Source organism: Festucalex cinctus, chromosome 1 (assembly GCF_051991245.1).
Source record: "Festucalex cinctus isolate MCC-2025b chromosome 1, RoL_Fcin_1.0, whole genome shotgun sequence".
Classification (NCBI taxonomy): Eukaryota; Metazoa; Chordata; class Actinopteri; order Syngnathiformes; family Syngnathidae; genus Festucalex; species Festucalex cinctus.
The window spans coordinates 40,186,564-40,214,086 of record NC_135411.1 but is presented as its reverse complement, the minus strand read 5'-3'; the positions used below and the strand labels follow the sequence as shown (position 1 = coordinate 40,214,086).

At 42.5% G+C, this 27,523-nt stretch overlaps 2 protein-coding genes across 3 annotated transcripts; both read right to left on the bottom strand.

The window, feature by feature from the left end:
• Nucleotides 1–366: 366 nt before the first annotated feature.
• On the bottom strand, nucleotides 367–16,445 carry LOC144028088 (leukocyte cell-derived chemotaxin 1-like). 2 transcript variants are annotated; one of them, XM_077535616.1, is made up of 8 exons: nucleotides 16,231–16,445; nucleotides 11,463–11,613; nucleotides 11,181–11,324; nucleotides 9,013–9,153; nucleotides 7,919–8,032; nucleotides 5,666–5,816; nucleotides 1,823–1,929; nucleotides 367–1,130 (listed from the first exon to the last, which is right to left on the bottom strand). In XM_077535616.1, the coding sequence occupies exons 2-8, from the start codon at nucleotides 11,532–11,534 to the stop codon at nucleotides 909–911; spliced, it is 951 nt and encodes a 316-aa protein (XP_077391742.1). In that variant the 5' UTR covers nucleotides 11,535–11,613; nucleotides 16,231–16,445; the 3' UTR covers nucleotides 367–908. The 2 variants fall into 2 exon arrangements, with proteins under 2 accessions (XP_077391742.1, XP_077391743.1); XM_077535617.1 differs by having other exon boundaries at nucleotides 11,181–11,321.
• A 1,783-nt stretch (nucleotides 16,446–18,228) lies between these two features.
• LOC144028072 (protocadherin-8-like) lies at nucleotides 18,229–22,969 on the bottom strand. Its single transcript, XM_077535615.1, has 3 exons — nucleotides 20,364–22,969; nucleotides 20,024–20,249; nucleotides 18,229–19,012 (listed from the first exon to the last, which is right to left on the bottom strand). The coding sequence occupies exons 1-3, from the start codon at nucleotides 22,791–22,793 to the stop codon at nucleotides 18,657–18,659; spliced, it is 3,012 nt and encodes a 1,003-aa protein (XP_077391741.1). The 5' UTR covers nucleotides 22,794–22,969; the 3' UTR covers nucleotides 18,229–18,656.
• Nucleotides 22,970–27,523: the final 4,554 nt, after the last annotated feature.

Genomic DNA, 27,523 nt, shown 5'->3' with positions numbered 1-27,523 from the left:
TTATTATATATACACTCCCGCGGCAATTTGACAGCACACACGGATTTTATTTTTTTCACTCATTCATTCACACGTCAGCTTCTGTGAATGAGTGAGTGAAAAAAAATAATAATCCGTGCGTGCTGTCAAATTGCCGCGGGAGCATTTACGCCTTTGAAAGGTAATCAGCCTATTTTGTAATCGTGGAAGGTAATAATCAAAATCATGGCTAAAAAAAAAAAAAAAGATTTTTCACGTTACTGTCCCTTTAATGGCCACTGTGACGAGATACGTCAGGCTACGATACCTTGAAATAAAGCCGGCTATATAGCAATACCTGTTATGGGTACGCACCCTCCCCTAGAAATAACAATAAGTCAATTCTTCATAAACATCAAAAATGTTTATTACGTAATATTGCACTTTGAAATTGTCTCCCGATGCAGCTAAAAAATACATTTGGATGAAGCGTCCTTAAGCTTACAATATGTGGCTTGCAATACATGTAATGGAGGGAACTAAAAGTGGAAAGAAAACATGGAGGTCAGAACTGTTTCTCACAGGACTGATGAGAACATTAACAAAGGAAGATGACTACATTTACATTCAACAGGAAGGGAATAAAGTCCAGCTTACAATCACAAATACATGTTTATCCTATAACTAAACAGGTGACATTGTCATATATTATTTAGAATCAATTCTCGTGACAATAGCTATCGGATTTCAAAATCATATCCTCACCATGCTCGGGAATATTTGCACCTTTCGGCAGTGTCCTATCTTACGTCTACTACCGCCCAAATAGCTGCTCAGACCAAATGCTACCTACAGTATATGAAAACCTCGCCGGCACATTTTGCCGGTCATCTCAAAACAAGGCCGATCCCTCCCACCAGCCATCTCGCTCTCTGCCGGGTGGGTGCGTTTTACACAATACCCAGAATACGTGCCACCCACCAGTTGCAAGGCATGATCACCCTACAGGCCACTCGGCAGCCTCTGTAATGGTACGGCCACGGGTGGTAGCCTCCCAGCGGCTCGCAGATTCTCTGGCAGTGGGTGTAACTGCGACGGCACTCTCGGCAGCAAACGCCCTCGTGGTCCAACCTGGGGTCAATGCTCATGGTATCCTCCCCCTCAAGGTTATTCTAAGAGGAGGTAGAGGATGGAGATCAGGGTGTGATTCATAGGATGCTGTGCATGCAAACACATGGACAAATCGATATTTATCTACTGAGCGAAAGTATCATTACTTAAAACTCTTGTTTTTGCTCCCATTTTTTCACATTTTTGTTAACATCCTCGATTCTAGCCGTCCACCTACTCACTATCTCACTCTCTTGTTGTGAAATATTTCCTTTTTTAGCACGTAGGGTTCAAACCGCTTTCTGTTTACCCCCCGGTTTCAAAGGAGGGAGGGGCCGCTTTACTCTGGCGGGTTGAAAGAGGATTAAGAAGAAGAGGGAGAGAGAAATGTGCGTTGCAGGGACAAAGATGTGTGTATGGAGCAAGGAAGGGCAGGGGTGACCATGTGTATGTATGGAGTCTGCGTGAGCTCAGCAGGGCAAACAGGCCAGAGGAGGGGAGAGTGTCTGTGGAATTATTCATAGAGCGGCGCCGCTGAAAGGAAACTTGTCCTAAAGAGCCCCTCACATAAAGGAAACAAACGGACACGCTCAGATTTGCAGTGACAATCCGTGGTCCTCCGCCGTGACCTCGGCATCTGCTGCTGTGAGAAACTCCGCGCCCACAAAGCCTCCCCAGGTAGACCGCAGATCCGAGCGGACAGTTGCGGCCAGGCAAAAGGGGAAGATTTTGCACCTCCGTGCGCGTGACTCACCTGATAGGGGTTCTCCGGGTTGAACTCTGCCTCCACGTCCTCTTCTTCCTCATCCATGGGTGCCTGACGGCGGCGGCGGGGGGCGGCTCTCGCCTTCCTTTGTCCGCCTGTGTGACATCCCAAACTTTAGAGAGCACAATGGCGCTGCTGCAGGACGACGTCTGATCGCAAACTTTTGGCAGTGTTTTGAAATCGTGAGAACAAAGATGTCTTTTTCAACACTTTCAACCGCCTCTAAGGCTAAAAGCTCTGTAATTTTTGAAACTACTACTGAGACTGTCATGCTATTTGTGACTTCAATACGGTATATATGTGTAATGTGTATGTACATATGAGGATACTGAACTCACGTGAACTTTATGGATCACTTTAAAAGCACCCATACGTATCATCTTGTAATGAATAGATACACTGTCTTATGTGGTGCTCGTCTTATTGGACCTCAGTGCAGCATTCGACACGATTGATCATAAAATAGTTTGGAAACTTGGGCGGAGTTAAATGGAACAGTCCTTAAATGGTTCAGGTCCTATTTGGAGGAAAGGAGTTACTTTGTGACCATTGGAAATTTTGAATCTGATCGAAAGGCCATGACATGTGGGGTCCCTCAAGGGTCAGTCCTTGGACCCCTGTTGTTCAGTCTGTATCTGTTACCTTTGGGTCAAATGCTTCAGAACACCGATGTTGACTATCATAGTTATGTAGATGACACACAACTGTATTTATCTATGTCCCCAAATGACAGCAGTTCTATTAACGCATTGTGTCATTCTCTAGAGCAAATTAACAACTGGATGAACCAAAATTTCCTTCAGCTGAACGAAAACAAAACGGAGCTCATTGTTTTCGGCAATAAAGAAAAGAGGATTGCTGTTAAAAAACAGCTTGAGTCACTGTCTTTAGAAACTAAAGACCAAGTTTGAAATCTTGGGGTACTAATAGACTCAGATCTGACCTTCAGCAATCATATTAAATTCATCACTAAAACAGCCTTTTACCAGCTGAAAACCATATCCAGACTGAAGGACTGCATGCGTCAAGCAGACCAAGAGAAGCTTATCCATGCTTTTATCTCCAGCAGACTCGATTACTGTAACGGTCTTCTGACTGGACTCTCTCAAAAGAACATGAGACAATTGCAGCTCATTCAGAACGCTGCAGCTCGAGTTCTGACCAAAACAAAGAGATCAGAACATATTACTCCAGTACTTAAGGATTTACACTGGCTCCCAGTCAGCTGTAGAATCGATTTTAAAGTTCTGCTACTCGTCTATAAATCACTAAATGGTTTGGGTCCTGAATATATCCAAGAAATGCTGATTGAGTACAAACCCAGCAGGGCTCTGAGATCTACAGACTTGGGCCAACTAGTGGAACCCAGAGTTCGAAGCAAACATGGTGAAGCTGCATTTGGCTATTATGCTGCACACAGATGGAATCGGCTACCAACAGAAGTCAGCCCCGAGTGTAAATGCTTTTAAATCCAGATTGAAAACTTTTGGTCATACCTTTCATTTAGGACTTTTAAGTTTTAATTAATCATGTTTGTTCCCTCTTAATTATTATTTTTATTATTTTAAACTTCCTTATGCTAAATGTTTTTAAAGTTTGCTGTATAATGTTTTAAAATTCAATGTATGTTCTTATCGTAAATTTTGTAACTTACTTTTGTTTTCTTTTCTTTGCTCTGAATGCTAATTACTGTTGACGCTTATGTGTTGTCTTTCCTTGTGTAAAGCACATTGAGTTGCCTTGTGTATGTGCTATACAAATTAACTTGCCTTGCCTTACTGTATCTTTGAAGCAAATGCCACGTTTACAGTACTGACAAAACGACAAGAAACTCATTGCACCATACTCTGTCAAACTTGAGCCGTACCATATCGAATTGAATCGTAATCACACTAAATCAAACTGAATCGACATTGAATCCATGGCCCTAATATAGATACATATTCTGTATATACCCTTCCTCATTGAATTGAATTGAGATGTTGAACTATTTTTGTTCCTCTCTGTTGCACATTTTCATTTTCAATATAGAGAAATAGCACTGCATTGTAAAATATAATATAACAAAAGCCAATGTAAAGAAATGGTTTTATAAAGTCTAATTAAGCTAAAAAAAAATATCGCATTAATAATGTATTGACGCAGATTAATCACACTATTGTGATTGTATTGTATTGCTGTTAATGTTTTATGTTGTGTTTGTTTTGTTGTGTTTCTGTAACGCGCTTTGTGAAAGCTAAGGCTGTTTGAAAGCGCTATATAAATAAAGATGACTTGACTAAAGTCACATGCACACAATGTAGGAGACGTGTTGAAATTTTCAACCTTAAAGCAACACTAAGGAACTTTCAGTTTGTGTTTATTATGGCGGCGCCATATGGACAAAAGTGATAATGTTACGTCTGAAGGAAGGTGACATTTCCCATGAGAACAGGTCAAGTCATCTTTATTTATATAAGCGCATTACGTCGTTTTTGAGCTCACGCCAGCATGTCGACATTCAAATTGACTTTCTTTTTTGTAACGAATGGGGAAAGGGGGGAGTGACGTATGTCATAAAGCAGTCAGCACATTTGTAGTTTTTTGTGTGGCATTGTTCCTACCATCCTCAAAGTTGTTCAGTGCCAGTAAAACCGGTAGACCCCCTCATCATGGCAAAGGTACCATTCAACTACCGTATTTTTCGGATTATAAGTCGCAGTTTTTTTCATAGTTTGGCCGGGGGAGCGACTTATACTCTGGTGCGACTTATGTGTGAAATTAACACATTATTATATCATTTCACATGTTATTTTCACACTAAACCGCAAGAGGGCGCTCTAGGCCTGCGTTGATAATTTCAATATTGCCGGTAGAAGAGGAAAGCGGCACATCGTCTCCCTCCCGAGTTGGGGGAGTTGTTTAAAAGTGACACCGAGGATGAAGATTTCATTGGATTTAGTGATTTGTAGTGAAACTGATAGTTTGGTAAACTTGTTAGCATGTTCTTTATGCTAGAGTTATATGAATAACTTGTAGTGATGGGAACATAATTCACTCACGGAACGTTGGGACGAAGGGAGAGTTCCGTGTGGAAGGTTTTGTTATGTGGAAAAGGGGAGTTAGCCTGTTAGCTTCTAGCTGAGTGGGGAGTTGCTGTTAAGACCTCAGAAGCTGATGTCAATAAAACGCCAGCCTTTGGCTCCGTGCTTCAACAATCCGACTCCGACTCCGCCTCACTGCTCGCTACAAACTCTTAATATGTTACGTCGTTACTGACATTACCAGGCGTGTCAGTCATGTAACGTTAGTGTACCGTACACTTATTCAGCCTGTTGTTCTCTCTTTTATTTTTATTTTAAATTGCCTTTCAAGATGACATGTATGTTTTTGGTGTTGGATTTTACCAAATAAATTTCCCCCAAAAATGCGACTTATACTCCAGTGCGACTTATATGTTTTTCCTTCTTAATTGTGCATTTTTTGGCTGGTTCGATTTATAATATGGAGCGAAGTATAATCCGAAAAATACGGTAGGTTCAAGTCGATGTTTCATCAGAAGAGTTATGAAAATATTTCATTAAGGTATGTGGACTAGTGACTTTTTTTTTTTCACGTGACTAGCAGCAGTGTATCTGAAGCAGATATAATTTTTGGATCATGTACTGTAAGTGAAATTTCCTGCATGTGTTAATGTACCAACGGTTGGCACATTACTACTACTGCTGAGCTAGCTGAGTCGACAAATAGATGCAAATTCCCGTAGGCGTCATGGCAAGATGTCCCAATTTGTCTGACATTCAGCCATGTTTTTATGCTAATCTTGAATGTATGAGCTGTGTGATTGCTTACTGGTAGAGTAGGTGGGACGGAGCCAGAAGATGGGCAGATCGCCACACAAATCCTTGATCTTGTCGCTGAGGAAAGTGGAGTCGGACAGCGGCGCACCAGCCGCCACCCACACGAGGTCATCCTCATACTTGGCCGGCATCACCTCGTCCTCCTTCGAGAACAGAAGCAAGTAAATGAGCCTTCGCACGCGCACGTAACCCCCGACCGGCTGCTGCCAGCTTCAAACCTCACGTGATTTGTCGCCTTAGCCTTTTTGACGAGCGTTCGAGCCCCGCACAACAACAACAAATCAAGCGAGGGACCCTCGGGGCTTGAGCCTGCCGATCCGATTTGCGCTACATTTCACTGAATACATGATGTCACAACTCAACAACATCGGCAGGGAGGGGAAAGATTGATAAACTAATGAGGTTTGTAGACGGCAAACATTCATACTGTATTTACATCCCAAAGGTGGAAGCGGTTTTTACTCAGAGGCATTTGTTGCTGGGGATCGAATCTGGCAGACCTACTTCTGTCTTTTATTTTGTCCAGCACAAATGACTTGCTAGAGGGGAAAATAAAAGGCGGGGGTCTTTCTCCACTGCACAACTAAGAGTTTATTTGACCCATTCTCTCTGGCTGGGGTTTGTGTGTGTGTGTAACCCATATGCACTATGCCATCACTCTAAATTATAGTAAATGACAAGCCTGCAGCAACCATTAGAACATCTCCCCGTTTACACACACACATGCAACAAAACGATCATTTCCAAGGCAAAGAGAGACGCTAACACAATCAAGCACAAAAGCACAAATGTGAAATAAATGATCGTTTATAACGCAGAGAAAGGCAATAAGAACAGCCTTGCGTGGTAATGACTTGTGTGTGTATTAGCGCGGGTGCGATGTGTGTTTATGAAGGCAATTCTGGTGATGTGGATTTATGTGGATGTGAAGCTTATGGGGAATTAAATGATTTTAATTATCAGACAGCTCCAGTTGAACAATCACAGTGACGCGCGTGTGCATAGAATATACTGAATGTCGAGCTTTCTTTGTTCATTAACCGCTAAACACGTCTAAACACGGCATTCTGATTAATATTGTATTTGTGGAACGTGAGTTAAGCAGCCAAATGCACCTGTTTTTTTAGCCATCCGAGTGAGCGGCCATTTTGCTGTTGAGTGAAAATGACATCACAGTAGCTCAGAGCCCAGGTAACATCCAATCACGGCTCAGTTCAGAAATGTATGTAATATTAATCCATAGGTGAGACTGTCATGACTCGAGTCATGCAGGAGTAATGTTTGGGTCTTGTCTCATGTCTGGGGTCATGTCTGGGTTTAAGTTTGAGTAGAGTTCATGATCGTGCGCCAGAGTTCACGACCCGTTACGTGTCAGTTTTGGGTATTGATGTAACAGCATCCAGTTTCAACTAGTTTTAGGCTATATGATGTCTGGACTATGTGATGTCAGGAATCTTTTATGCTATATGATGTTTGTTGATGTCAGGAACTATCTATAATTACTGGGTTAACGGCCAATCAGAGAATTCCATGTCAATAGTGGTACTCACATGTCTAGCCACAATCAATGAGATTGATTGACTGTCTATTTAAGGGTCTGAGAATTGTGTTTATTTTGCTGGATTATTGATCACTGTCCTCTGTGCTACTTCGCAGCCCAAGGGGGCTTGGCGTCTCGTGATTCTCGATGCATTCTCGTTGATTTTCGTTTAGTCAAGTTATGTGAATAAATACCGGTAGGTAAAATCTTATTTGTGTCTACGCCTTTGGGATCCAACCCTCTCAACACACAACAGGTGTGGGGCTGCAATCCAGTATCAAATTCAGAGCTTCACTAATGATAGAAATGAAGGTTTGATTCCAGCTTAAAGAATAACTTGATTGGCCTGATTGATTGGTAACTAATAATTATGTTAAACTGAAAAAGATTATATTATAATTGACACAATGGGACACAGTTATTGGTGGTGACAAATATTGTGTCTGCTGTTTTGAATTTTCATGTCTGTGATTCACTTCTCTTTAGAATTATTTTTCTGAATCCCCCGCCAGGACTTGGTAGGAATTACATTTCGTTATAATGCACTTGCATGCAAATAAGTAGCAAAAAGAACCTGAGGATGATTTTTTTTTTTTCCACACTGTTCTCCATCAGTCAAGCAGACAAAACAATTGCAAAATGTTCTAAAATGTACATGAAAGTTCTGAAGAGAACACACAACTCAGAAAGATACGCGCAACCCACCAGGTCAAAGGTCATCGAGTCCTTGTCGAGCCCCTCAACGTCTGGCAGGCGGGCCTTCACCTGGGTCTTGATGAAGCACTTCTCACCACCTGAAAACCGGATCCCTGTGATTCCCTAGGGTGGAAAAAAAAATGTGAATCATCCTCTTTCTTTTCATGTACTCTAAAAAGAGTTGGTTCAAAAAGGGACTGAAACAATGTTTTGGGTTATTCACTTAATCCAAAAAAGTTGGGTCAAAATGAATAACTCCCAAAACAACCCAAAAAATTAGTTTGTTTATTTTGGTTATTTATTACAGTTAGATCAAAATGTATATGTAATCCACAAGCCAACCGAATTTTTGTTGTTTTGTGGGTTATTTAATTTATTTGTGCAATTTCACTAGTAGTTGGGTCCAAAAAAAGGGCCGATGCATCATTTTGTGTATATGTAAACGCACAAAACAACCCAATTTTTTTGTTTGGAGGGCATTTTTTTATGGGTTATTTCATTTACTTGTGTACCTACACTTGAGTCAAAAAAGACGAAAGCAAATTTGGTCAAAAGGGGCCAAACAAAACTTTTTGGGTCAGGAAAAAAAAAAAAAACATAACAAATGTGTTTCTTCTTCTTCTTCTTCTTCTTCTTCTTCTTCTTCTTCTTCTTCTTTTTTAATACAACAACCACCAAAAACGGTACAAAAATTTGGACAAAAAATGGACCGATCCACTACTTGGGCCAGTTTGACCCAACCTTCTCAAATGTTTGTTTTTTTGTTTTGTTTTGTTTTGTTTTTTTAATTATAAACTGACCCAATTTTTGGAGTTATTTTATGCAAAGAAATACAATTTTTGGGGTTGTTTTGTAACAACCTAATTTTGTGGGGTTGTTTCATGCAAAATAACGCAGAAAGTTAGGTCAAATTGACCCAAATAGTGGATATGTCCATTGTTGACCCAAAATGAGTAGGCCCAATTTTTTTCACCCAAGTCTTTTAAAGCGTGTGTGATGTTGAGTTAAAAAATCAGTCCATTTGAGATTCAGATTCGGAAAACTTGATTCACGTGGTGTTGTTATTTCCACAAATGGGTGCCCTGAGGTGTTTGCTCGCTCACAATCTCAAAGTCGTGGACCTCCACGGCCTCGTCCGCGCCACTGCCGGTGCTGAACTTTTCCATGTTGTTCTCTGTGTCGATTTCCATCGTGCCCTCCTCCACTTTGCCATTGATGCTCATGCTGTAGTGGACATTGTAGACCTGCACGCGCACAAACACACACACACTGGCATGTAAGGTATGAGAATCACTCATCATGTCTCCCACATTTCAGAGGGGGACAACTTCACTCCCTCCTTCATAAATGCTACATTAAATATTGTTCTACTGGCATCACATGTAAACATTGAATTGTACGGGAAATGTACACGTTCTTTTGGAGACATTATGAGGGGTCTTCAAGGATGTCATTGACAAGGAAGTGTGGTATCTTCGTTGTATTTGGAGGGAGAGCTAACGTTAGCTTGTTAGTAGAAAGTAGCTGTTTTTCAATTGCCATTCTTGTCAATTCTTGTTAACTTGTAAAACGTCATCAGTCACCGCCCAAGTACTGTTCAGGTTGAAAGTACGCATAGAGCAAGAACACCCGGATGCTGTTCTTGTCAGCTAGCTTAAAGCAAGCATGCATCGGTCGATGTTTGGTTACTTGTGAAGGCTTGGCTCGGAAAATATCTCAAGATGCATTTTGTGCTACAAACGGGTTCTTAGGAAGACTGTACATGACGAGTTTACAAGACCCTACTCTGCATATTGACTGACCGCGTGATGGCGCACGCGGCATGTGTATGTTCTTATGTTGCCGGGTGATTACTTAAAAACACAAGCTAACCAGAGACGGATGCAAATTGCATTGTTCTCTACTTTTTCGGTTCAAATTAACACCTACATTAAAGTAAGAACAAGTTATTGAAAGTTTATCAGTTAAAGTAGGGCTGGGCGATATGGCCAAAAAATAAAATCTCGATTTTTGCAGTCATTCAGGACGACTACGATTTTAATCGATTTTAATCTAATAAATCCAACAAACATTTATTTAAAGGTTTCATTTATTCAAAAATAATTCCTGTGAAAAATGTTCAGACACCAGTAACGTATACTGATTCTAGATTAGTTTTAACATAATCATAACATTCATAGTTTGTGCTTAAATGCCACAATTAAGTAGTTGGTAGCTATTGTAAAAATTTCTTGTAAACCCCCCATCCAGCATTCTGCCACTTGTGCAAAATTACAACACATAACAGCATTTGGATGTAAACAGAACATAAGAACAACAGCTTTTAATCATCCAGAAGACAAAATTCGATTTCACGATTTAGCAAATTTTCAACGATTCGATTTTTTTAAATGACGATGTATCGAATTAACTCGATTTATTGCCCAGCCCTACGTTAAAGTAAACAATGTGCAATTAAACAGACCCTCTCATTTGTTGTTTATTACTACAACTACCAATAGCTGAATTAATTACATGTAACTTGTTAATGCTTGAAGTTGGGGGGGGGGCATGTTGCCAGGGCAACATTCAAACTCTAGCGCTGCCACTGCATCCACTTGATTTAACCTCCTCACCCACAAGTTCCGCTGGATTAATTAAAATTGTATTTTCTTTTTTTTAGTAAATTGGGGAGATAAATAAAATCTCTTAAGGTATATCTTGTAGCACAAACCCAAGTGCAAGTTTTGTTCAGCGGGAGTCAATCACATTTCAATCATACAGGGATGTGCCACGTTCTTTTTGTTTACAAAAATTATAATATACTGTCGGTCTTCATCATTAATTGCCACGCTACAAGGAAACAGGCACAAAACTGCACTGTCCCCTTCTCCTCTCGCACACCTTTTGCCCCTGGACCATCAGCCGGACCAGAGAAGCCCCCCACCCCACCCCAACCTTACAAGATCCTCCACATATACACAAGGGCTCCATTCATGCACTCACTCGTGGAACATGTCTTGTTTAACTTCGATCCATGTGTTTTCTTATACTGCAAAAAAACACCTTTCGGTTTCTCCAATTTTGTGCCCATTTCAAATGGATATATCTGCACCTTTTTCCTGGAAGTCTGTCTTTTTGTGCGTGCCTAGGAACGTTTTAAAAAGTAAAGCTGCTACTCCTTCTGCTGCTGCAACCAAATGGATTTGTCAGGCAGAACAGACTTAATGTCCCATTTAAGTGCCTCATCATAGCGCACGCTTGAATTCACAGGAACAACAAGCAGCCTTACGTGTTTTTCATTGTTGTTCCAGAAGTAGAACGCTCCAACGGCCCCCAGGAGGAGCAACAGGGCCCCGGCGATGAGCACCGCAATCCCGGCCTTCAGCACGCGCCCCGTGGCTGCAGGTTTCACGGCCACGCTGGAGTACGCCTCCAAAAGTGGCGAAAATGCACAAGAGTCATCACGGGGTTAATATCGGAAGCTTTTAAAAGTGTGTCCATCATGACGTATTTTAGATTGAAGCCAAAGTCCCACCATGCTGAACAATTTAGAAGGAATGAATAGACTTACTGGAGGCATGAACTGCTGCAGGTCTTCCGGTCCCGCCGAGGCGATCGGTACTTTCTCAGAGTTCCCGGCCATGACTGGAGCCAAACACCTGAGGATCCCTGCAACACTCTTGCTCAAAGGCCTCCTTCTATCTCTCTCTCGCTCTCTCTCTCTGGGAGGGGGGAGAAGGTGGAGTCCACCCACCCTTTTTTCAGTCCTCGTTGCTCACAACGTGCATGACCCGGCCCCCCCAACCCCCGTCTGGACCCACTGCAACATCAGCTACTTTATTTTGCATGATGTGCTAACATTTATGAACAACAACACCCCCTCCCCAATTTCCATTTAAGGCAGAAGCCGTGCTCTGTGAAAATGTAATCTTTTTTTAATATTTTTACTTATGATGTTGTGGATTCAGGATTTTGCATCACCAGCGTGTGGGGGCAGACCAAGGTGCATCTGACATGCGTGATTAATGATCAACCTTTAACCCTCAATGGGGTACTCATAAGAATGTAGCGATTCTGATTTCATCAACGACATTACTAATCAATCAGATATCCTTATTGATGCCATTTGGACAAAAGTTGCGCAAAAGTCTCAATGTTATTTTAGATCACAATAACAATATACACTAGGGGTGTGAATTGCCTAGTACCTGACGATTCGATTCGTATCACGATTCACAGGTCACGATTCGATTCGATACCGATTAATCCCGATACGAATTTATAAGTCGATTGTTGCGATTTTTTTCCATTCAAATTTAGAAAATACTAATCAATAAGCTTGTAGAGTGTAAGATTTATATGAAAATTTATTATTTATTTATCTGAAATTTCAGTCTTATAGAGGTTGTAATCTGTTTCATGTTTGAACAGCATTAAAATAAAATATTAAGGCTTAATGTTCCGTTCATATAACATTCTTCCATGCTTAAGGTGTAAATCCTAAAAAATAAAAAAATAAAAAAAATAAATCGATTCTGCCGATTATTGAATCGATTCGAGAATCGCGCGATGTAGTATCGCGATATATCGCCGAATCGATTTTTTTTAACACCCCTAATATACAGTATATCAAAATGTAGTTTTTACCCAAAAATGACATCATATTAACTCATTCAATCCCAGCCATTTTCACTGAAGCAACTCCCTTCGCTTCCATAAGTTTTACTGATTTTGCAAGCCCCACAGAATATTTTGTTCTATTGCTATAAAAGCATGAAACCTACCCCAAAAAAAAGATTAGTCTCTTCTTTCATCAGGAAAAAAAAAATATATATTTCTATCTTTTTCCATTTTGCAGCAATTAGCATTAGAATATAGCTAAGTTTACATCATTACGTATAAATACTTCTTTGGAACACTTAATACATTTAAAATAAAACATATGGGGGTTTTTTGGAAGCAAATGAGTTCATGGCAGTTTTCTGAATATTTTCTTTATTTATTTCTAAACATTGGTGGAGCTACGTGGTGGTCAGGGGTGACCATGTGCATTTTTCATCCACAGTCATGATTTCATGAAATAAAATACGCACGTATCCAGAACCTTGCCCGGCGCATTCATTAAACAAGGAGGAACAACATAGGAATATTCAGAATTTTGAAGAATAAAAAGATTTTTTTTGTGCCATTGTGCTTTTTAGATAGGGTTTGGATTGAATGGGCCAACAATGTAGTATGCAAAATGGTGTCTACCGATGTAGATGTTTGGTCACTCTGATTGGCTCTTCGCTAGTGGCTGGATGGATGGATGGATGGATGGATGGATGGATGGATGGATGGATGGATGGATGGATGGATGGAAGGAAATACTGTACTGTAATGAAATAACTGTCAAACTGTTGTTAGGTGACCTTGCGCTGCAAGCTGAAATCTTGCAGGATTTGTGATTTCACGAATCTCCTTGAATCCATCTTGTATCGAGCCCGCTGATTTTCACCGATCCGTACACTTTTTTGTACAGACTAATCACAGCCATATTGTGTTTGGGGGCGGGATATGCAGCTATGACCATCCAATTATCCATCTAATTTAAGTCGTCACCAGTGGTGTAGTCCAGTGTATATGCGGGTATACAGAGTATACCCACTTCTTTTTCAGTCAGTATTGAGTAGCTATACCTACAGTAAAACCTCGGCTGACGAACGCTTAAACTCACGAACTTTTCTCCTCACGAACATTAAATTCGCAAGCATATAGTCTCTGCTGACGAACTAGTTTTCGGCGGACGAACCAAACCACGCGGTCGAACAGCACCACGGTGGCGGCCACGAGAAGCTGACGCACGCTCACGGCGTCCCAGTTCGTCACCCTCTTTCTTTTAGTGCGGACGCGGTTTGTGTTTGATAGACATTTTGGACCATATTGAGTGTACTTTTGCTATTATGGGACCGACAAAGACCCCACCACAGGCTAGCGTTAAGCCTAATGCTGCGTTCTCACCAATAGCGAGGGACGGCGATTCAGCGGCGCGTTTGCATTGTAGTAATGGAGTTCGCGCCACTAAAAAAAGCGAAAGTGCTATCACGTACCTCAAAAAAGGAGAAAATAGTGCCACGGCTGTTTAGTCCCAGGAAAGAGGTGAAAGTAGTTGACGGTGCTCACTTTTTGTTGACTCGCTAAAGTGCTCCACTTCCTTGTTCACCAAGGGACACGCCTCCTCCGCTCCGGTGAGCACGAAAGTGCGAATGAGTGACAACCGTTCCATAAACACTCTACGCGGTGAAACACTCGCGAATGAAGCGTTCCAGTTCGCCTTTTCGGATTTGGTGAGAACGTAGCATAAGAAGACATTAAAGAAAATTCCGATCGAGCAGAAGAAGGAGATCACTGAAAAACACGAACAAGGTGTGCGTTTGTGTGACTTGGCATCCCAGCACCAGTACGCTAAGTCTACCATTGCTACCATCCTTAAGAACTACCATCACAAAGGTAAATAAAACGACTTTATTATACAGTACAGTTTATTTCTTTAATTACAATACAATAGCACATTTATTATACATAAAATAAGGTATATTTTTGTGTAGTTTTAAGGCTTATTTAGTAGAAAATTATGTTTGATAGGGACCTGGGAACGGATTATTCTCATTTTAATGGTTTCTTATGGGAAATAAATGTTCGGAAGACGAACTTTTCGCCTTCGACACACTTTCTGGGAACCAATTATGTTCGTGAGCTGAGGTATCATTGTACTTCTAAATCCCCCCGATTCACACTGTTCAACCATGGCCCACCCTCCTCTGCCTCTAATTGTCTGCTACCGCCTGCCTACACTGATTAGATTGGCTAACTTTTGGCATTTGAAGATTGATGAGCCAATCAGAGGCAGAGACCACACAATAGTGACCCAGAAATAATTCAAGATTCAGCACAAAGCAATACCGAAGCCGAACCAGACTGTTTTTCAATATTTGTGCTCATTGTTCACTAAATATTGTAATTTGTTCCATAACATATACTTTATGCTTGCCTCATGATAAATACATTTTATATTATTTCAGGCTGCTTGTGTTACCAAACTGTTCTTAGCAAGTCATGATAATTATATTATTGTGAGCAAGTACAAATGACGGATTTTTAATTCTTACATGTCACCATTTCTAAAGAGGATGTTTTTCTAGACTCCTTAAAAAAAAAAAATAGGTGAAAATTGAGAGTATACCAACTTCTCCAGATACCACTACACCACTGGTCGTCAACTCAAGTGAACATTTATCCTACACATTTTTCTCCTTTGTCCATTTACCTTTAAATTAGTGCTGTCAAAGTTAAAGCGTTAACTAATTAATTAATCACAAAAAACATTATCGCATTAACCATGTATTAACGCAGATTAATCACACGATTGATTTTGACCACAGATTATCCTTAAAAGGATACTAGACTCATTGAGCTATTTTCAGCAGTAAAAAGTTAATATTTGTCTATAATTAATGTGGTAACTTAATTATTTTCATGTACAATTAATACCTTTCAAAAGTAATTTTTCCACTTGCTGTCGACTGATGATATCACCTGTGCTGAAGTAGGTAACAACCAATTATGGCTGAGTTTGCTGACCAAACCCAGAAAACAGGTGAGGCATGATTGGCCGTTACCTACTTCCTCAGCACAGTTGATGTCATCAGTCGACAGCAAGTCGAAAAATGACTTTTGAAAGGTATTAATTGTACATGAAAAATAATGAAGTCATCAAATTCATTGTGGACAAAATATGAACTTTTCACTGCTGATAATTGTTCAATGGGTCAAATATCCCTTTAAAATTGACAGTGGATGGTTACGTTAAAGGTATAGCATAGGTTGTGTTTGGGCAATAAACATAACTACATGCATTAAAGTAAAGCATTTGTGACCCCACTCCCGCAAAAGGGTCCGCATGTTGACAGGATCAATCTGGAGATATGGACGATAGACAGTTGGACATTTTTTGTCCATTTTGAGATTTCTCCACAAATAGTTTCCTTGAGGTCTCTAGTTTCACTTTCAAGCAGCACAAAAGTCAAAATTGTAATAGAAGTGTATCAAAATAAGCAATTATTAGACAGTATGCATAGTAACCAGGGGGAGTGTTTAACTTAGCCTAGCCGCTAGCTAGCTCTTTCGCAACTGTTTAAAAACAACCTGAATTTACTAACCTCAAACATAATTCACAAATGATTTATATAAATGTTGCGAGGATAAGCGAACCCTAATGGATGGATGGATGACATAGCAACCAAAACAAGTTGAAATACACCAGTCAGCACAAAAGTGAACAGAACAGCTAGTCATCCTACCTTATGGAGCAGAAGCGATGTTGTCATCGGTCCCGGATATCGGCGAATTGTAATCTAAACAGACAGAGATATTCTACAGGATCTATTCCTTAATGAATCAATATCTACTTTTAATTCAAATTAATAGATTCACACACGATTAAACCACGTCGAACTCGAGCGGGGGAGCAACCACGATGCCCCCGCAAAGAGTGATTGACAGGCTGTCACTGCTCCTTCACTCACAGTCACACCGAGTTGGGAATTAAAAGTTGTGACATGCGCCAGTGCCTTGTATGCAATGTAGACGAATGTATAATGTATTGCATTGCATTTTTACTTATTCTCTTTTAAATGGAATGACATGAACATAAAAAAAATGAGCTATGAAATATGAAACTTGAAGATGAAACATGATCATGATGGTCTTCCCCAAGCGGGTTATGGGTTAGGGCTAATATTGACTTGGAAATACATATATTTCTTGGAGTGGGGTGGTGGAACAAAACAAACAAACAAAACAAAATTAAACCAACACATTTTCTTTTCTTTTTTTTACGAGACCAAAAGCATTTGCGATATCACATCCATGATAAGTTATCAATAAAGCACTTATCACAGGCCGCATCAAATGGCAAATAATCTTTTTAATTGAAACTCAATTATGAAATCAAATTTCCCACGGTGGTAATATGACTTCATTTACGCAAGAAAATACCACAAGGAGCAACAACAAAATAAGCAAACTTTGGCTGATGCCTCAGGAGATGAATTGAAAGCTGAATGTGATCTTCAAAGTCGAGGCTGATTTCATCTCTTGAGAGGTCAAACTTCCAAATATTTAATGGGTTAAAATTTCAGACGATGACCTTGCCTGCTATTGGAATGTACTTTCCATTGATATTTTAAAACTTCCTGAAAATTTCAGTTTCATATCTTTTTCCTAAGGTACTGGTTGCTATGGACATTTAAAAAGATGCAAGTACCAAAACTTTAAAGCCCTTTTTCTCAAAACTAGGGATAGCTACCTTCCAACATTAAAACTGATGTAACGTTGTCAATTTTTTATGTAAATCCATGTATTATATATCATGTTAAAGGGAATTAAGTGCAGAATTTGAATATATCAATATCTCAATTTTGATTTTTTTTTTTGTCACATGAGTACCCTTTTGCCAAAGCCTTTAATAAATGTTTACGTATGAAGTTCAGAATATTTGTTCATGTCAAACTATTGGGGTATTTTTTTCATTTGAAATTGTGCAAGTAATTAACTAATTACAAAAAGAGGAGGATGAGCGTGTGCAGCGGATCAAAAAATGGTGACGACGTCCTCAATAACGTTAAATGTCGAAAGAATTAACAGTTGCTCTTTAAATTTGGCAGGCAAAAAATGTTGATTAAAAAAGGCTTTTTAATTAAGCGATTTAACGTGATTAATCAAAATTCTAAGATGTGACATCTGATTAAAATATTTAATCATTTGACAGCTCTACTTTAAAAGAATATTGATCATTGCATGTTCTGAGCTTAAAGGCTTATTAGCCAGTAAACTTCAAGTGTTTTATTGGATGTAGATGCGTACGTTCCAAAACAGCATCAGAAGTAGCAACCATGAATAATAATGGTTTAATAAGAGAAACAAAACCCAAATAATCACGGTTGCCCGAACATTGTGGAAGAGTAGATGACTTCATTGTATGTCAATGGGTTGTGATTCATTCATATGACCACAACCAGTGTCTAATTTAATTTATGAGGTGATTCAAAATGGCAACTCAATCAAGTGTTTTGGTCCTTATGGATGTGACAGTGATTTATTGGTCCTAACGTATTATTTTATTAACGCACACACTACACACACGCACACAACTAAAGTGACCTTCAGTGTGATGCAAGGACGTCGGTCTTGTAACTGTAATAAACAGTGACACCTGTCGGCCTTTGTGTGTAATTCCTCACTTGTGCTTCTAAAAAACTCGCTAAAATCACATTTTTAGTGCAGTATTTCAAAGTTTATTTTCTGTCACAACGTTGTGATAATACAAAATCTGTACAAGTACTTAATTTTACATTCAGACCATTTCATACATCATCATCAATTTGATTCATAATGTTGGAGTCCTCCAGCCAGACAGTACTCGGACAGTTTAAATAGAAGCATGCTTAAAGATCTGTATTTACACATGTCCGCTTAATTATGGCTTTTATCAAAAATAAAATCTCTGTATGTACAAAACTTGCATATAATACAGTTCATGTCAAAGAAGAAAATCTGAAAGTGATTTAATTTTTTTTTTTTTTTTTTTACATTAAACAAAGATGCACAAACATTAGGATATAAGCCTGCAAATATTTTTTTTGTACACTTCTCATTTTCAGGGGAACATAAATTAAATATTTTTGCAATATAATATATTATGTGAGAGCTCATGTGCACAGTCTCTTCAGGCATCATTGTTGTTACAGTGTGTCGGACTGGGAGTGTACACAGGGATCGTTACGTCACTGCACACCTCCTGGACCCTCACAGGCCTCGTGGGGGTGATCATGACATAGTCGTACTCCCTGTCCAGCACCTTCTCATACACGCTCTGCAGCCCCACGGTTTTGGGGATGTGCGCTTGGTAGTAGTTGTCCCTGCGGTGCTGGTCCCGAGGCAAGGAGGCTGTCTTGGAATGGCTGCTGAAGGAGGAGACAGTCGGGGCGGGTGAGGGGGCTGCGTTGGCTCTCACTGCTGAGGGGCTCCAACAGCGATCGGAATGACCCAGAACCTTACACTCACTGGTGCAAGCCCACAACGCTAAAAGAAAAAGAAAAAAAAGAGAGAGAGAGAGAAGATTTAGATTTTAATACAAATTGTGATCATGCCATCAAGTTAGACATTGCCCAAAATATGATATCTTTACAATAGCCGTTTTATTTGACCATTTATGACTGAAACATTTTTTTAAATTAATAGATTAACATGTTAGCTGTTCATAATGGCCAATTGTTTTCAGACAGGAATCGGGTTCAAATTTCCCAGCCTCTGTCTGCGCATGTGACATCATGTGCGCATTGTGCATGTGAAGAAGGGAAAATGCAGTTTCATTATTCAGCCACAGGTGGCAGTAGCGATTCGAAATTCAATTTTCTGTGTTCAATAGCTTTAAAGAGGAAGTCCACCTACAAATTGTTTTAACAATAATATGTTCTATGTAGACCCACCCGTCTAAACACATTATTATATTAATATTGCGTTTGTGGAATATGAGTTAAACAATAAAATCCACTTGTTTGAATTCATCACGGGGGCAGCCATTTTGCCACTTGAAGTTTACTAAAATATCATCAGAGTTGCTCAAGACACAAGTAACGACCAACCACAGCTCACGTTTTCTGAAGCTGAGCCATTATTGGTCATTACATGTTTTCTGAAACTGTGATTGGTCGTTACCTGGGAACTAAACAACTGTGATGTCATTTTTAGTCAACAGCAAGTGGCAAAATGGCTGCCCCGTGAGATGGATAAAATTGGGTGGATTTTGCTGCTTAATTCATATTCCACAAAACGCAATATTAGTTGGCACATACAACTATTGTAAAGAACTCGGTTGACTTCCCTTTGAACTATTTAACAATCCATAATTCCTGTCCTTGGTCAATTAAGCTAATCAACATGAACAACCAATAGGGATGCGATTGACAGGACGTATTGCACTATATGCGATACTGATGTCCGTTAGTTTTCATGCATGCAGCTGAGACAAACGTCTCCTTTGGGCGGGAAAACCTTGAAGTCGAATTTGCCCCCTTCCCAGAGCCTTCTTACCATTTTGGCCACCCATCGGGGGAACAGCTGCGCCATCTTTCTTCAAGCCAGTGTCTCCGCTCACATCACTGTCACTGTCATTGAAGTCACTGTCACCCTTGCCACTGTCTTTGCCACTGAAGGCGGGGTCCCTGGCAGAGATGGTGGTGTAAGAGTTGCCCTTCCAGATGGTGATTGGCCTCACAGCCTCCTTTCCGTTCCCATAGCCTGGCAACGTTGAGTAACCCTGCAAGTGAAATAGAAAATAGTTCAGTCACTCTACCAACAACCATTCACACTCACATCCGAAGGACAGTTTATAACCCAAGAAAGACCAAGTGATTCCAAAAGGCGAACTCACCTCGTGTTTATTCCCCCTTGGTTTGCTGTTTGTGTCAGAGTCGTAAACGCAGGGGACCTCGCTGCCGTCCTCTGAGGCAGAGCACATGTCGCTGCCCCCGGCGTGCGCCTGGCTGCTGTACGAGTGTCCCTCAAAGCCGGGCGCCCCCGCAGCCGCGTGCATGGGGAGAAGCGGGTTTCCGGCCACGAGGTTCCTGCCCCGCTCCAGCGTGCCTTTCTCCCCATAGGAGTCGCTGTCCTCGCCGCTCTTGTCCCCTCTGTGGCGGTTGCAGGTGGTGGCGATGAGGATGATGGCGAGCAGCAGGAGGGTGCAGCTCCCCGCCAAGACAACGATGATGACCACGGACAGGTCCCATTGCGCGGCCACGACTCCCCCGCCGCCTGCCTGGTACACGGTGCGGTCGCTCGGCGGGGAGCCGGCGATGATGAGGAAGTGCAGCGTGGCGGTGGAGGTGAGCGCCGGCCTGCCATTGTCGCTCACCGTCACGGTGACGCTCAGGGTGTCGTCCACGTCATGGCTAAGCACCCGGTTCAGGTAGATGTCCCCCGTGACTTTGTTGACGGCGAACCCTCCGTGTTCGCCGGTGGCCAGGCCGAAGGAAAGCTCTGCGTTGATGCCCTCGTCTGCATCCTGGGCCTCCACCCGCGTGATGACGTAGCCGCTTGGCGCGTCCCGGGGCAGGAGGACCTCAGCTGAGCCGTTGTTGAGCGCCGGGTGGGTTATGGTCGGTGCGTTGTCATTCTGGTCCACGACCCTCAGGAAAACAGTGGCGCTTCCAGACAGGGGTGGGGAGGCGCCATCGCTGGCTGTGATCCGAAGCTCCAGTTGCTTCATCACCTCATAGTTGAAGCTCCGTAGTGCGTAAAGAGACCCACTGGCGGGGTCCAGTGACACAAATGTGGAAATAGGGGAGCCCATAAAGTAACTGTCTGCTAGCTTGTAGGTGACCTTTCCGTTTGGCCCCATGTCCATGTCCCGCGCCACCACGGTGGTGACGTACGCACCAGGTGCGTTGTTCTCCACTACGGACACCTCGTACACGGGCTTACTGAACACCGGAGCGTTGTCGTTCTCGTCCGTGAGCCGGATGGTGTACTGTGTGATGGTTCTGAAGGGAGGAGAGCCCAGGTCCTCGGCCACCACCGTGAGGTTATATTCAGGGATTTTCTCACGGTCTAACGGGCTGGTACTCACGATCATGAAGCTGTCCTCGTAGGCTTGCTGCAGTCTGAAGTGATCGTGTCCATAGAGGGTGCAGTGCACTTGCCCATTGGCCCCGGAATCTCTGTCCGAGGTACTGACCAGAGCCACAAAACTCTCCCTGGCCGCCGCCTCGGTGATGTAGGCTATCCCCGCAGTGATGGATGTCATGGGTGTGATGGAGATCTCTGGTGCGTTGTCGTTAACGTCTTGCACCTGAACAACGATTTTACATATGGCCGGGCTGGGGTTCGGACCCAAGTCGGCGGCCTGGACGTCAAACTCGTACGTGTTCTTACTTTCAAAATCGATGGGGCTTTCCAGGGTGAGCCTGCCACTTTTTCTGTCCACTTTGAAGAGTTGGCGGATCTCTAAAGGCACCTGGTTGCCGAAGCCGTACACCACCTCGCCATTCAAGCCTTCGTCCGGGTCCTCTGCATTCAGGTCCAGCAGCAGGGTGCCCACTGGGGCGTCTTCTGGCAAGTCCACAGAGAAGCTGTTCCGGTCAAAAACAGGGCTATTGTCATTGTAATCTTTCACCTTGATGTTGACGCGCGTGGTTCCGGAGCGGGATGGGTTCCCACCGTCCATAGCTACCAGTTCCAGCGCGTAAGAAGCCTGAGTCTCCCGGTCCAGCTCTTTCATAAGCACCAGCTCTGCGTATTTCACTCCATCAGCCCTACTCAGCACGTCGATTGAAAAGTGGCTGTTGACTGAGATCTGATAGCTTTGAATGTAGTTCACCCCAACGTCCTCATCCACAGCAAAGTCCAGAGGGATGCGCGTCCCCACGGCAGTGTTTTCAGAGATGTCCATAGTTGACTCTTTGCGAGGGAACACCGGGGAGTTGTCGTTGATGTCCTTGACCTCAACCTCGACGTGGATGAGCTTGAACTGCTCTTTGGAGAAACTTACCACGTCGAAAGAGATGAGGCATTGCAGGGTGTGTTTGCAGATGCGCTCCCTGTCTATCCTCTCCCCGATGCTCAGCTGGCCGTCGCTCTCTCTCAGACGGATAAAAGAGGAGTTGAACTGTTTCATCATCCTGAAACTGGAACGGGAGCCTGCGGAGGAATACGCGGAGGCGGAAGAGATGTCCTTGGCCAAGTTACCGATCACCGTGCCCGGGGCGTCTTCCTCGAAGGTCTGATACTTCACTGTCTTTGCCTTTGTGACAGCTGCCAGGCTTGTCAAAGAAACTAACAACAACAGCCACCTTGTTTTCCTCATTTTTGCACCTAAAATTAAAGTCAGCAATAGTTCAGAGTTGTTGTTTTTTTTTAAGTCTCGCAAAACACCTTCACGCTTAAATTAAAAGTGATAAATGTTCCATGCATGTGTCTGTCTGTGCGTCCTGGATGCGCTCCTCTCTCTTTCTCTTTCTCTCTCTCCCCCCTGTAGGTGTGCAGCTCTCAGTGCAAAGAGAGCTGCAGTCTCTGCAAAAGGGTTTATACTGGCAGGCATGCAAATGAGCCTCACTGTGGCCAATCCGGGCTACGATGGGAGGGGGGTGCTGGGGAGGGAAGGCAAGAGGGATGGGTGCAGGGGGAGCGGGGGTAACTTCTGAAAGACCTCTAAACCCTATAAAGAGATTCCTAGACTGTCGAAAAGCTTGGCATCCAATATGTGGGCTAAATTCACAACGTGATTTAGTATGTGCTATAGTTTCCATCGCTTGTTTATGTTCCCCAGGCTGTTAAATGAGTCTGGGGTGCAGAAAGGCGCAGTGTCCCTGAGCTAGAGGACAAAACATTTGAATAAGGAGGATGCCATCCATCTATAGATTTATGTTTTTACATTGTTGTATCCCCGCGCACGTGTCTCAAACTGGGCAGTGGCACCCTTCTGAAGTGGAAAGATAACAGGACACCCGTTTGCCTCTTTCAATGCCTAATCCAAAATGCATTTTTGATGGATGCTTAATACGCAGAATGCGAGAACCAGATATCCACAGGAATGTGGTGTAATTGGTGCTACTCACTTTATTGCTTGTTTTATTCGTATTAATAAATTCCATAAATTTTCTCCGACGTCTATTATCCCCACCCCGCACCCAAGTGTGTTGTAATCCAGTTAATGTTTTGCCTATCAGCTCCAATCTGAAGAGAGCAAAAAAGAACAGCCATTTAAACGTTGATCTTATTCTAATTCAAGATCAGATCACGAGATGTCTTGTGCGCCAGAGAGGGGATTTTTTCTTCTTCTTCTTCTTCTTTTAATTAAATCCGCTGTAAAATGCAACTCGACTTGGCCTCGCCTGCAGGAACAGGAGCAGGTGAAAACACGCACACATGCACGCACACGGCCACAGCCTTTCAAATGGGATTTGGCCATCAACACGGGGGGGGGATTCATCAGGATTTCAATGGTGAGATTATATCAAAGGCGCATGAAGCCCTCGTTAGTAGTCGTGCTATAATGGCATGGCAGGGGCTCCCTTTGCAGCCGTCCACTCCGCCATTGTGGCCCCTGAGCCGGTCTGTGGGGACCCTAACCGCCGCCGCCTCCACGCAGACCTCATCCTAACTGCAGCATAATGAGGCAAAGCCACATGCATCCTTTGTCCCCCTTCCCTCCATCCTCACAGCCTCAGCCACGACTCCTTTCATTACAGCGAGATGAGAGATGAATTGCTCTGGACGCGAGGCTCCCACCTATTAAAATATATTTAGAGAGCGACTGGGGCCCCGTCACGGCTCTTTAGGAGATTTTCTCATTCTCTTCGTCCATCCCCCTTCCTCCTCCTCCTCCTCCCCCTCCTCCTTCTTCTCTCCCTCCTCCCATCTCACTCACACAAACCCTCTTACGCAGGAGCAACACTTGCCCTGCAGTAGAAGTTAATATCACTTGGCATGTTCTATAAAGAACCCATCTGCCCCACAAAGTCAAATAGGAGACACCTGAATGGACATAAACATGCATCTTGCAAAGTTTTCCACCTGTAACTCTATGTGCATGACACTGTGCTTAAGTCTCAGACCATCATAAGATCGTGATGATATTTAAACAATTTCTTCACCTCTTTTTCTTTAGGTCAATTGAAACGCAATAAATGTTCAACTCGTGAGTGTGAGTCCTTTGCCACTCTGCCTTCAGATGCTCACAGGTTTCCAAACTGTGTGACCTTATAGGTTAGGGTGTCCAAACTTCACCATTAGAGTGATACATAAATAGAAGGATGCATGGCCAACTTTGACATTGTCCGATTTTATTAAACAAGCTAAAACGGGGTTTTACGCCCCAAAGGCTAATACTCTCTACACACTCTCTGAAAGTGAGACTGCCACCTACTGTAGTGGATGTGCAATTACACTTGATTCTAGTATTGGGGGGGGCATGTTCCCTAAGATCACAAGTGCACCCCCGGCATCAGACCGCTCTAAAACCATCACGTAAGTATTAGTTATTTTAGCTGCACGTTTTCACAAGTTATTTTTAACACCTGTTAAAGGTGATAAGATGCTTTTGCGGTGGCTCCAGTTCCTCCCCAATATGGCTCTATGAGCAGATGTCCTCATTCACATTTAAGAGTTATTGATGATAAGATGACAATTTTTGAAGCAGTGTTTAATTGAGGAGCTTTGTTCATTAATGTGATATTAGACCTTGGCAAAAACAAGCAGAAAGTGAAAATATTTTTTGTTTCTGAAAGTAAAATATCGTAATTAATGAGGCATTAGATAAATGTTGCTATTTTACTTGTCGCTAAATAGTTTATTTGGATATGTAGAAAAGCCAACCAATAGCGTTGCAAACCATGTCAAACGTTATTTTTTTTATACTGGACACCGCAAAATTGCTAGTGTTATATTAACACTGAGTAATGTTAAATCTTCACACTAGAAAAGTGTTTATATGGGTCCACACCAATGAGTGTAAATCTGACTCTTTTCACAGTGTTACTTCTTTTTTACACTTAACCAGTGTTAGAAATCTACACTGGTAAACACTGATTAGTGTTGAAAGTGCTCTACACTCGTGTCAGTGTAAAAGAATTAACTCAAATTAACACTTCACTCTGGTTAAATGGTGCTTTGTATATATTGCCTTTTTCCTCCTTACAAGGCCCTCAAAGCGCTTTTGACGACTGATGACACTGCATCTTGGGGGTTCAGTACGATGCTCAAGAATACTTTGACATAGTAACACTGGCGTGGGATCGAATCCACACTCTCAGGTTCGGGAGACAACCATTCTACCACTGAGACACGCGGCCCCAGCAGCAACAACACCTGGATAAATCGCTATTGAAATGCCGGCAGCACACTGGCAATTTGGAAAGTTTGTCCTTCACTGGAAATGAGGGTGTGGTCCATTTAACACTCAAGGTCGTGCTATTCAGGTTACACTTAGCTTCCGCTCCAATACTTGAAGAAATTTACTCTGACAGAGTAATTTTTTTAACTCAGAATAACACTTTTTACACCAGATTTCATCGAACACTGGAAATCCAACATTGACAGATTTGCTGTGTAGGCTATAAGGGCCGCTAGAATTCGAACAGTGGACCGCAAATGCCCCACGGGCTGCAGTTTGGACACCCCTTCCCTAGTTGCCCCAAATTGAAGACTCCACTGTATTAGTTACATTATTTTAACTGTCAAAAGAACTGCTGTAAAAGGTAACTGAAAAAGATGTATTAGGTAGTTTCTGGAGTCAACATAACAAAAACGCAGCATCAACATTGATACTTAGGATAGATTGGCAGTTTTTCTCAAGAGCTTGTCGAGTCGGCTCTCACATGAGCTTTGTATTTCTCACATGCTTCCTTCCTCTCACTTCTTTTTGTATGCACGGTGGCGCGCATGGAAGCCCGCACATTCCAACTCTCACACTCAGCAGAGCGCCAAGGAGCAATCAGATGCAAATTAGCACCATGTTGCATCGGGGATTATATGCTGTGCATGTGCGGGTGCATGTGCATCCCTAAAAGAGAAAAAAAAAGAGAGAAAAAAAAGCAGAAAAGGGCAGTCATTTGAAGGACACACAGTTTGGAAAGAAACCCCAGTCACGTGATCGCCGTGTCGCTCTGGCCCGTCTGCACGCGAGTTGCACAATAGCAGAATTAGAAAGCGTCTTCAAATCCCCCCCATTCTTCACGGGATGTATTAGCATTTCTTTAACATAAATAAATACATCTTTTGAGAATCCCCCCCCCTCTCTCCTCATCTCTCTCTTTTCTCCACCATTGTGCTCCCATTTGCTCCAGTGATTGGAGGGTATTTTGGGGCTGTGAAGCTGCTGGGTCGACCCCTGCTTCTTGTCGGGGGCTTACCTCTTTGAGATGGAAATAGACGATTTGGCCTCTTTTGTCCACCATAAAGCAGCGCAAAGAGAGATAGGGAGGGGAGGGGACCTGGGTGGTTGAGACCGCAACGAGCTGGTGGGGGTGGGTGGTGAAATCATCGATCACAACTCCCCACGCACCCCCACTCTCGGCTAACCTTTGCTTAACTCGCGTGCCATCACAAGCAGCTCACTCCTAATTGGTTCCCGGCACTAATTATCCAATTATCGCCTCTCCACCAAAGAAGCGCACTCCACTCCAGGGCTTGTGTGCGAGTGGCGGGGCTATAATGGGCTCATCCTCAAGTAGAGATGAAAATGATTAGTATAGTGAATGCAGCAGTTAGTGTCGCTGACCTGAACAGAAAGAAGTCTTAAAAGAGAGGACAACACCTCACTTAGCGGACAAAAGCACCCGTGATGGTCTTAAACTCTTAAGGAAATTGAAAACGTGACAAAGTGGTGTGTGGATCAATCAGAGATTTGTGCGTATGTGTGTGTGGCCCCAGAATGGACGTGGCGTCAAACGTTTGTAGGGACATATCCAAATTGACAGCAGGGACTTTGTCATGAAAATTAAGAGTTGGCAAAAATATTTACTCAATCTCAAAATGAATATTGTGTTGAGTGGGACTCACGGTGAATGAGTGGTTAGTGTGCCTGCCTTATAAGGG